The sequence below is a fragment of the Echiichthys vipera genome, assembly GCF_963691815.1.
Source record: "Echiichthys vipera genome assembly, chromosome: X".
NCBI lineage: Eukaryota > Metazoa > Chordata > Actinopteri > Perciformes > Trachinidae > Echiichthys > Echiichthys vipera.
The window spans coordinates 41,907,666-41,920,137 of NC_139825.1; the positions used below are offsets into that span (position 1 = coordinate 41,907,666).

At 39.8% G+C, this 12,472-nt stretch overlaps 1 protein-coding gene across 1 annotated transcript in view; it reads left to right on the forward strand.

The window, feature by feature from the left end:
* chl1b (cell adhesion molecule L1-like b) overlaps positions 1-12,472 on the forward strand; it is a 77,441-nt gene that overhangs the window by 58,205 nt on the left and 6,764 nt on the right. The window contains exons 20-23 of the mRNA XM_083938719.1: positions 803-918; positions 1,122-1,326; positions 1,458-1,580; positions 5,745-5,924. Of these exons, the coding sequence (XP_083794845.1) occupies positions 803-918; positions 1,122-1,326; positions 1,458-1,580; positions 5,745-5,924 (624 nt within the window). The remainder of the gene's footprint in view (positions 1-802; positions 919-1,121; positions 1,327-1,457; positions 1,581-5,744; positions 5,925-12,472) is intronic.

The window sequence follows — 12,472 nt, forward strand, 5'->3', positions numbered from 1 at the left end:
ACTCTTGGATGCAATCAATAATAATAATAATAACAACAACAATAATAATACAATATCAATTAATGCTGCTTTAAAAAAGAAAGTATTAAATTATCATTTTTTAAAAAGCTGATATATGCACTTTAAAATGCCTGTATATCCAAAACAGAAATATTATATTTTCTTTCATTTAAATTGTGATGACACCTTTCTGCTCTGAATATAAGGAGTTACAAGAAGGAAATTGCAGACAGACCTGGTGGATAAAACCAGGCGATGATGTGTCTTGAGTTCTGTCTTATATGGTTTCTGGGTATGAAGTTCTCAAATTAGTTGCAAAGTAGCCAATATAGTGAGAGAAATGTGTGGTTTAATTAAATATCTCCTTCCCTTTCAATTTAACTGGCTTCATTTATAAGATTTAAAATGTTGAAATGTTTTAGACTTGAGAGTATGACCTTCACAGTTGTGTAGCAGTTACAATTTCTCAGGAGAAGAGCAAATGTTTACTGAATTTCTTGTGTTTAGCTTTCTTCTGGATTTGCCCACAGGAAGTAACCTCAGGTCATGACTCTTCTCCTTGTTGTGTCCTCCATCAGATGTGGTGTTTTTATATGCTGTATTTAGCTCAATGGCTCAATCCTTTATATTAGCTTGTGTGACTGTAGGTAGAGTCCATTATTAGTAGTCCCTAATAGGTGCTCCTGTAAGTAGGTGATCAGTGATTATAGCTAGATGTATACAAATAGTATTGATATCATTTGAATTTGCTTTGTTTTTCCCTAGACTAACTGCATATTTTAACGTGCATTTGACTTTGCAGTTCCCTCTGCTGCACCTCACGATGTAGCTGTGGAGGTGATGAACAGCTCAGTGGTCAAGGTTAGCTGGACACGTGTACACAAGGACAAGTTACATGGACATCTGGGAGGCTACAGGGTAATACCTCAAAAACAGACCTTTGCTTTTAGACACAGCTTAAAGGGAATGGCGCTGACCTCTAAACATTTGCTTCTCTCACCCCACTCTGTCTCCTTTACCTAGCACTCTCAAGGTTTTCCCCCACACACGTGTGATGTACAAAGTTGGTTATCTTCCAGCCCCTGCTTAGGATGGCTCTGTGTGTCTCTTTCCTGATGTAGATAAGCTGGTGGCGTCTGCGCAGTCTGGCGGACTCAAAGAAAAGCCACGGAGAGAAACAGACACTAACGTTCCCAGGGGACTGGAACCTCGCCACGGTACCGGGACTAACACCCTTCTCTGAGTACAGCCTCATCGTCATGACCTTTAACGGGCGGGGCAACAGCCCCGGCAGCCATCCTCTCAACTTCAAAACCCCAGAGGGAGGTAGGATTGTGGAAAAACAACATGGAGTGTATTGATTCACAACTACTAAAGGGAAAATGTAATAATAGCCAAGAAAGCTGGATTGCAGAATTTGCCTACTTACTGTGTATAACCTTTTTTTGCCCCCACAGTCCCTGAGAAAAATCCTGTTTTTAGAGTCAAAGATGTACAGAAGAACACTGTCTCTTTGGACTGGGCTCCTCCACTGGAGCCTAATGGGATTCTCACCGGGTACCTCCTCGAGTATCAGCTCAGTACGTATCCCTATGCCTCATGCTTAACTAACTCAGATACAATGGTGATGCCTCTGTGATCCCACTAGGATTTTTTACTCGTGTTTATTAGTGTGTTCCTTTTCAGCTTTTAACCTCTGAAGAAAAAATAAATTGATTCTTTACAAAATCAAAAACACACAGGCCATATGTTTCAGTTTGGAAACAGTGACTGCACATCAAAGACCTTAATAGCCTTACTGTTTTAAATGCACAGCCTCTACCTCCATATTATTGTATTGTATTGGTACAGACAGGTATGTACAATACAACAGTGTGTTGGAAAAATAAAGGAGGAGGATCTTGGTGATTGTCTAACCCATGATACTCAGCAAGGGAAGGAAAATCATTGTGCTGCTCTAATAGGGCAAGGGTCATAGTAAGATCAGAGTGTGTGTATAGGAGACATGTCAGGATGATGTCTACAGGCCAGTTAGTCACAATCAGGGCTCAGCTAGTGCTGACCATGCCACTGTGTCACAGTCTGTTAAGGTCCAGCTTTACTTACCCCATCTTGTCTTCCAGGGACATTTTCACCATAGCTCATATTCCCAGGGGATACCATCACTGAACACACTTTGCCGTCCTTGACCAAAAGTCGTAAGAAAGCCAAAGACTAACTTTCAATAACATCTCAGGGTCCACTCACACTGTCCATCCATACCGTGCCCCATGCTTTAGGGTACTTTCCCCCCTCCCTCTCCCCCCGCGGCCCAGACCCGTTAGTACTCACACTACCTGGGCCTCGGCGCAAATGCTTCTTGCCTGCCTATACGTCATCATTCCGTAACATGTCACACGCATTGATTGACTTCATCGCGATGCGTCGCTGTGTTTACAAATCTTTTTTTTGTGCGTTTTTGTGCGTCTTGTCCGACTGTTTATGAATATTTTCTGCCAAACACTCCACCTCCACATCACACCAACGTGAACCTTTCACCGCCATTGTTTTAAATGTCCGTGCATGGTCCGTCCTTTTTTTTTCTATGTCTGAACAGGCGCACATGACGTCAGTTCCGCCGTAGGCCTCATGCTCGTGCTCGTAGACGTGCTCGTACATGTGCAACCGTGCTTTACAAAAGCCCACCTCTCCCAAACGGGCCGTGGCCGGCAAGCACTCACACTGGTCAAACAAACTAGACTTTAGCCGTAAAACGTGCTTGGGCACAGTACTGATGGACAGTGTGAGTGTGCCCTAAGTGCCTGTATATCCTGGCTAATTGAGTTTGATTTGGTGTCTGCAAAAGAGGGCCATGTGTCATACAGTATTTCAGGAGAGGACGTTTTCATACCACAGCAATAAAGCTGATGGGCTCTTTGAAGTGGAACTTTTTTGAAGTCCCCTTGAGGGAAGTCATGTGTGAAATGTTGAGGATAATGTGGCCAGCTGTCAGTGTATCATCAGCGACACAAAGGGAATCTCAAGCTGCAGCACAGCTGTTTTAGGGCAACGCCCATCTAAACCGCAGCCTATAATAGCTTTATGTCTCACAAGTTTCACAGGAAACATAATTTAACACACTGAACATGCAGGAATATAAGAGCGTTTAAATTGTTAGACTAACCTGCTTTGAAGTGGCACATTTTCTGTGTGAAATCTATACACTTTGTAGTGATGACAACAGCTGTTCACTGAACTTGTACAGAATGATTTTGCCAGTATACTTACTTATTCTTTCTTCTCTCTTCTCTCTCTAAATCACTAAATAGATTCCAAAATGTATAGGCTGAAATGCTGAGATGTGGACAGAAAATAAATAGCTTGTGACTTAACTTGGACTTGTCGTTGTCAGTTACAAGTCCAATAAATATTACAAATGTTCAAAAGTGTCAATGTAGACATTACAAGTGTCTGTGTCTGTGAGGACTGATGTTAGCTAATGTTAGCCAGATACAACCGATTCCCTCACACTCAACTTGACTGGCCTGAGAAAAACATGATTTGGGACCTACTTTAGACTTTGACCAAATTAATTTAGTCACATGTCTGGCTGAATGTATCGCAAAGTTCCCCTCAGAATTGAGTGGGTGGCAGGGTGACACTGCCTTAAAGAGCTGCTAACCCACTCTAAAGCCTGGGGCAGAGTAGGCCAGCACAGGTCAAAGAACCATTAGCCTGCCTCTCAGCAAGCTAGTCACACTACTTGACAAGACAGAGATAAGTGTGTCACAAAGGTTAAGATGGGAATGCACACACCATCCATCCAGTCATTTCATTTTTTCAGAGTAGTTTACTGCATCATTTGTTGCTATGTGGCAGAGTAGATAGTTTTCTTTTACTTTATTTGCGGTTGTATATTCGTGCAGAACACCATTCTATATTAGAGTTACTGTAGAGCAACTTATCAAGAGTCAAGCTTGCACTTCACTGATGTACATGCGTGGGAGTTTAAAATGACCATGGCTTCTACTCATTGCTTTTATTCCAATTTGTGCAAAATTCATACTACTGTTGGGTCACTCTTAGATTTCAGTGTTGGTCTGTTTTACACACAGCACAAAGCCAACCAGCCAGTCTACAGCCTTCAGAAAGTTCACTCTAAATGCTCATGTGCACCAGCTGTCAGGCCTGAGTACTTCCGCATAAGTGAGAAAGTATCCATCTATAGTGTCGAAACGTGATGCCTGTGGCCTTTTCTCTGCAACAGCCGGGATTGCATAATTTACCTAAAATTGACTGTTTTTGTCCCGAGAAACTACAAAGAACTATGACAAAATAAAAACTGTGATGTCTGATAACAGCGGGTGGTGTCCTGGCAAAAACAGAACAGACCAATACATTCTTGTTATTGTTTCCATTGCCTGCTACCAGAGAGACATAGCACCTCTTTCACAGCAAAGGGCACCTGCTGTGTTTGTTTGTGTTACAAAGAACTTAAATGCCACCTCACTACCTACTGTGCTACTTTACATAGTGAAAAATGAGATCCCATCACAATGTGGACAAAGAAAACACTAATAAATTCCAGTTGTGAAGGACACAATCTGTTTGTTTGTTAAATGCAATTAACATTATAAAGGGTTATTAAGCAAATACAAATGTCTTTTATCTTCCGCTAAAGCCAAAAAAGTGCTTTGCTTTATTTGGCATCGCTGAAATGTCATTTGAAATGCCTAAGTTTTGTGCTTCAAAACAGAGTGCAAGCTGAAAAATCCTGTCTAATGTCTAAACATTACACAGTCACTCGTAAAAAAAGCTTGTACTTTGTCAACTAATATATAAGATCGACTAAGAGAAAGCAGCCATATTGTCTTGTGGGAACGTTCCCTTATAAGAACGTCAGTATGCAGATTTACAACTGCACATTGTTTTGTGTCGTCCTTCCAACATTTTTTACTGGCAGGTGAGTGAGGAGCTACAGGCACTGGCAGAGGCAGGTACCCTGATCTGCACGTACTGCCAGCACTGTGAAATTGAAAATAAAATCACTTTAAACACTCTTTAGACACTCAGCTGCCATGACATTTTGTAATCATATGTAGAGATATAGCCTTACCAATGCATCAGGACATTCATTTGAGAACAAATAAAAGACTAGACAATAGCTAATGAATATGACCATGCCAATGACTGCAAGGGGTGTGAATTAGTTAAAGTTCCTCGCCACTCAATAGTGTGTTTTTCTAATGTTTCTATCTTTTAAAATGTCTGACATTGGCTATAGTGACTTGTATCTGTAAAACATTTGTCACTGCAGAGGTATTTTCACATTCCTCTCCTGAAGGAGATGTCTGCACTTCTCTGATCTCTGAGATTTAAACGTATCCCGTAACTAATCCATAAACCAATCACTGTCTAATATGTGAAACACTATTTGACAGGGGAACAACTTTAACGCAAGCCCGGCAAAGAAACCTGCAACCTTCAGCTCAGAGTAAACTGTCATTGCAGACAGAAAACACACTGCCATCATAGCTGTGAGCCACAGAAACTAATAAAAGATGCTAACTAAACTTACCGTACTGGACGACAGATTCTTCATCTGACTTACGCAGCATTAAGGATGTCAAAACTATAACTTAGTTGCAGATCGCTAATGTTAGCTCTGTGCATGGGCATCACAGGCTCTGTGTCTGTCCATCCAACCACGTGTGTACATGTCATGATCAAATGTATTAATATTTTTTTTCTATTTCTACATCTAGTCAACGACACAGAGGAAGTGGGGCCACTGCAGATCATAGACATCAGCAACCCTGACATCACCAAGTGGACTCTGCGTGACTTGGATCCTGTAAGCAAGTACAAGTTCTACCTGCGCTCCTGCACCACAGTGGGATGCGGGCCAGTTGTCAGCGAGGAGTGCACCACCACCCTAGAAACAAGTGAGTGAGGGAGGGTCCAGTAAGCAATTGTCTAGGTGGTGTATGTATGAATAAGCTCGTGGTAGCAGGTGAGTGGATGGGTGAGTTGCTTCCTGGGGGAGACAATGAGAACACAGACAAGCTTTGAAGTACAGAATTGGCTTTGCTGCATACGTGACAAAGCCATTTCAGTATTTCAAAATGGCATTGAACTAGTGCAATATGATCTATGCCTGGGCAGCCAAGCTTTTCATATCTCCATGTAAGTAATTTTTGTGGATAAACAATTTCATATGGGTGTAGTGGAGGTTTTCATTTGTCACTGTCATGAGAGAGCAAGTGCTTATTGATCGGAGGGAGAGAGTGAGCTATGAAACAATCAGCTAAGAAAGAAAATTGCTTTGAGCAGGAGGAAAACTGAAGGTTTTGATACTCAATTGTGTAATCATGAAAGAGTCGGTGGGTAAGTAATCATAATGAGCCGGCTCATAGCATGTAATCTTTTCTCTTCAACTGCATATCATTTGTTGAGGACTGAATGTCATTTTTTGGCTGGCTTAAAGTCAAGTCAAGCGTGTGTACGGACTAGATGGGAAATTAAACAGGAAACTGCATGATTCACCTGAGTTTATGAGTGTAAGTGAAATGGACTGCAGCCCGAATAAATGCAGTACGTCATTCAAGCTGTGTTATGCAAAACGACTTAATGCTGAAATACACTGCAGGTGTTCAATATGGCAGCGATTTCTTAATGTTTACTGGAAGAATCCTTATAATCACAGAAAGAAAGAAACATAATTGGCCCTGAGGGGTTGTTTATTTGCGTGCTGAAAAGACAGCAAAATTATTTCAGGGAGGAGGACTCATTTTTTATGTGTTAAATTTTGTGAGACTGTTTGTCGTGGCAGCTGTACTTTGACTATTTGTGCGTTTATGTCAGTGTTTCTGTCAATTGTACTGCTCCTGCCTTCTCTTACCCCACTAAAACATGCATAGCGTTGAGCATTACCTTTGATCACATGTGTATTGTGTGTCAGTGTGTGTGTATGAACGTCTGTCAGCATTGCTTGTCCCTCTTTTTCTTTATTTTATACAGCTTCCATTTTGGCTTCCACCGTTGGCCTCAGTATGTAGATCCTTGTTCTTGTAGAAACTGTGCCATGTCATACCTACTAGGGATGCACAAATCCAACTTCTTTAACTCTGATACTGGGCTTTGATACCGATACTGAGTATTTAAAAAGCTGTAGGCCTCGCTGTGTGGATGTGACTGGAATCCTTCTTTTAGGTCTAAAGCAACATCACACATGATTTAAACATTGCTTTCCTAACAAAATGCAACAAATAAATACATTGAAATAAATGTTAACACCTTAGTCATACAACAGATGACATACAGCACAGCAAGAGATTATTACAAACTGACCCCATTCCCACCTCTTCCCAACACAGAAACAAGAGGGGCCAACATGCATGCAGAGTGACATATTGCAAATGCCAAGGAGACAATACAATTCTGAAAAAAATAGTAGTTTATAATATATGTATAATAAATAAATTAGAAATAAAAGAAAATATGTCCCCAAATAATTAATGAAAAATATATAAATATAATTAAGATACAAATAAAAACATGTACATCCATCTCATCTTTGAATTGATGCTTCTAAAGAATAAATATATATGCCCCACTTCAGGAGATATCTGAATTTTTATTATCATTAAAATAAATAATTTGTGCGCTAGCCAGTAACTAAAATCATAAAGAATTACAGGAATTACAGTTCAAGAGTAAATCTTTAAAATGCAGCAACAAATTAAACATGAATTAAAATTACAGTATATAACGTATATTGTAAATAATAACAATAACAATGGAATGTTTTTTTTTTTAATGGATTGGATTTACATAGCGCCTTTCTCAGTACGCTTTACAGGTTCAGTCCAGGTTCCACTCATTTACACAGACATGCATGGTGGTGATAAATTACGATAGTAGTCAGAAGAAGCGTGATAGATAGAAGCATGGCTCCACCTCCTCAAACATATGGCAGTCGTACACATTCACACGAGGCAAGGTGGGTCAAGTGTCGTGCCCAAGGACACAACTATGACACAAGTACGGCAGGACGGGGATCGACGATCCTTCAGACATTGCACCAACCCACTCAAAGCCAAAGCCGGTCTGAATTGAATAGATAGGCGCCCTCGTCACAATGCCGAAGCCAGCTATTTCAACCAGTTATCAGCCCAATATTGGATATTAGTATCAGATCGGTGCATCCCTTGTACCTACACATACAATCTCAAATTGCTATGAAAGACATGAATACTTCATTTTGGAATTATTTGTGTCTAAATTTGCTGTATGATGGTATGACATGTTTTACAGTCATGATTTATTTTAGGTAGCGGGTGCATGCTTTAGATTTAGAAATCTGGACAGGTTTGAATGCTAGAGGCCTGAATAAAGTATCAGGATTTGAGTGAAACAGCTCAACACATTTATTTTTCCTGTACGGAATTAAAAAGCTCCAAACACTGCGCTCCTCTGCAGATAATTGACCTTGTCTGCTGTTTGCCCTTGCCATCAGCAGACAGCACTCTGATGCTTCCTTTGATTAGAACATTGTCAACTTCTTCTTAGATAAAGTTTGTGGCTTCCTCTCTAATAGCAATGGTAATGAGTAACCTAATTATACATTCATGTTAATCCTGGCTCATTAGTGACTGTAAACGAATATTGACTTTTATCCTAGCAACAGCAGACTTAGTGCAACATGTTTAACTGAGGATATAAATGATGCGTTAAGAGCCAAACCCAGGAAGAGCATCAGGTCTTCATCCTTCTTCCTATTAATGATGTGCTGAAAGAAAAATAATTCACTTTTAAAAGGCAAAATCAAGTCACATTAAAAACATCACCTCATGCATAAAGAAATGTCTAATGTATGTATTTGTTTCGATCGTAGATTATATTTCTCAGTAGACCTGACTAGAAACTAATCTTAAAATTGAGCAAAAAATTGCATGTGTGCTAACAGTAGAATATAGCGCCCCAAGCTTTATCCTAATTGATAACCACAAGGTCTGTCTTTCTTTCCAGGCAAGTCAGCTTCCCCCTCACCTCCAAGCACTCCAAAGTCCCCAGTGACCAAACCCACTCGTTCCACTATAGGTAGAGCTGCAGCACATGCTCACACAGCAGCTTTAATAGTTGGAAATGTAAACTAGCTCCATTGTGTTGTTACAAGACAAGTGCGTACTGATGAAAAAGCTGGTTTTAATTTCTCTGCTGCACCACAGGGAAATCTCAGATACTGGATCTATATGCCGACCCGACAGTGAAGCTGTAGAGTGCAGTCACTTGAAGGGGACAAATATGTCTAATTGTCAGTGATTGATTTGTTGGGCCTTGGTCCCCCCATACACGTCAGTGTATTGACCCAATAGTCACCTGACATTTCCATGTAATCTTCAACTGCGTAAACAGCAACCATGCTCAGGGACAAGGGACAAGGAGTTGTCCAGGGCAGCATGTGGTCTGACAGAAAAAAAGTGAGGATGAATGCCCTCCCGGGCCATGCTGGAGAGGTGTGAGCTCATACTGGGAAGGTGGTATTTACAGGACACTGAGATAAGTGGATAAGTGGAAGCTGTTGCAAGCTCCTATATCAGAATATTTTCTGGCCTCCAGACTTTGAAGGGGCTTCTTCCAGGGCATCAGCATCCTGCTGGTTGAACAGCTGCTTTCTGCAGCTTTTAATAGCAAGCTGAGGAGCACAGTGACAATGCACGACCAGCCTTAGGATATTATAGTTTAGGGACCTATGTCACTCAAGGTCATTGTGCATTTCCAATGATTGGAATGACTATAGTTCCAGACTAATCCATCAACATTAGTTAGAGAGTGTCACTAGCATTGGTTGAGATGGGCAGCACAGACACAGGTGTGTGCCAAATGATCACCTGAGATAATAATGCACCTGAGCTGGAAACACAGCAGAAGATTTGCATGTTTGCCATGGGCAAATGAAGTGAATCTGCGGTTTGTTGACTGGCTTAGACAGCTGCTGTCAAAGCAATCTCTTCCCATACTAATGATGCACATCATTCTCTACATTATTAGATTGTTTGTCTTCCCAGTTGGGTATCAAGGCTACATTACATGATATGTCTGAGGCAGATAAAGCTTACACCAGATGGAATTTGCTCTTGCTTTCAAAACACCTTACATGAAATAGAGTTAATAAAGCTCACTAATAATTGAAAATGAAAAATAGTATAACCAGGGCGGTAGCTATCACAGAAGACATAGAGCGCATGTCCTCAGTGTTGCTTCTCGGAATAAAATTTGGAGCTGAAACAATTATTATTATTTATTGATTGTAAAGATTATTTTTGGGGCATTTTGCCTTTATCATAGTTACAGCTAAAGATGAAAGGAGGAGAGAGAGGGGATGACATGCAGAAAACAGTCAGATCTGAAGCCCAGTCTGCTGCGTCAAGGGGTCTCCTGATCTACCGGGTTTCAGGGCCTAATTATTTGATAAGGCAATCAACAGAAAAAACTTTTCCAATGAATTGATTGTTTATTAATTGTTAAGTATCAATAAGTTATCATTTATAAACATTCTCTACATCCAGCTGAAGATATATTGCTTTTATTTGTTGTTTTTAAAAAAAAAAGTATTTGGGTTTTGGCCTGAACTGAACAAAATGAGACATTTGTAGCCATGACCTGACCTCTGGCAACAGGTGCTTTCTGACATTTCAAAGGATAAATGATAAATGATATAATAATTGAATAATCATTAGTTGCAGCCTTACTAAACATTGCAAAATCTGACTGCTTTTCGGCAAAACTGTCAAACCTAGGAGAACAAAATAAAGGTATTTGGCACTAATCTGATCATTGTGTAGGGAGATAAACATTACTTTATTTTTTAATAAGCGTTAGGTAATAGGTAATAAGGGCCTTATAAGTCATTATGAGGTGGTTACTAACATTATTATGTGTTAATACGACAAAACAACTGTTAATAATAGCATACAAATACATTTGTTGGTAGATCAAGATCTCAAGCATTATGCATCATTATGCAATAATACATTTTATAACTAAGAAAAAAGTACAAACTGAATGTTTGCTTAGTGTCTTTTCTGGCTATTTAAAATAATGTAAGGGCTAATTTGACCTCAGTACTGTATTTCTAAAATCTTCGATATGGCCTTGAGTATAAAAAACAATATCTGAACTATTGTTGACTAGAGTGGCTGTGTAAAATGTTATATGACAATAATGTAAAAGTAGAACTATATTGAACATTTAAAAATGCTTATATTGTTTTGATGGCAAAGATTAAAGTAGATTTCCATTTATCTTTATTTCCATATCCACATTACTCTTGTCATGTTTGCTGTTGAGTGATTCACCCAATGTCCCATCTGTCAGGTGTAATTGATACCTCCTTACAATAGTGTCAGGAAACACAAGAGCATGTTCACTTCTTTTATAGAAGGTGAAGAGAAACATCCTTCATCACATAATGACAACACTCATCTAACCGCTTCACTATGGCTTTGGTCTGCTGTGTCCTTTACTTACCCTTCTTTCTCTCTTCTCTTGTCTTCTGTCATTTCTCCTTCAGTCCCGGCCTTGTTGAATTTTAGATCAGCTGTTAGTGACAGCTTTGCAAATATCAGCTGGATATCTGGAGGAGCACACATAGAGTTTTATATTGCATATATGAACAACCGTAAGCTCATATTATTCTTTGTGAGTGTTAGTTTCTGAATGTTGTTGGAGGTATTTTTAGTGAAACATCGAATAACTTTAGATGTGTTGTGTTTGTGTTTGGTCATGTCTTTTCATTAATATCTTCTCTGGATTCAGTAGTTGTGTGTTGTCATGAGTACTAACACATCCTGGTAATTCACCCTCTACACAGGTGAGGGTCTCTGAAAGATATCAGAGGCCTTAAACACCTAAGACTTCCCACATCATTGACGGTTTCAAACCTGGCACTGTGTACACTGTGCGCCTTATTCCTAACAGCTGGGTTGATAATTCTAGTATATTTGAAGATTTTTTCACGGCCCAGTTTACAGATGAAGATGGAAACCAGGGCCCGCGTTCACAAAACATCTTAAGTTAAAAGGCAAGAGTCAAAGTGTATTTCAAGAGCTTTTTAGCAGCTCCTAAATCCTAGAAGTTAGAAGTAATCAAGGGGACTCATAAGTAACTAAGAGCACATCACAAAAAATCCCAAATGACTGCTTTTGGCAATCTGTCTCATAATTGCATCAAGATTTTACAGACCTATGATGATAGAGGGAAAGCCACATCTATTTCTTGGCACATGTTTCGCTGTGTTAATTTTCTTTTTTGCTTTTGCATTTATTCCAACTTTGATAATGTCCTTCCTTTCATTATCAAGTTGGGCAAGAAATAAAGGCTGCGGTTTTCACCTCTCACTATCAGGCTATGAGGCTTTTTACATGGATACCTGCTAATTGTTAAAAAGGTACCAGACATGTAAAAGGCTGACGATTTTCTGCACATTTAC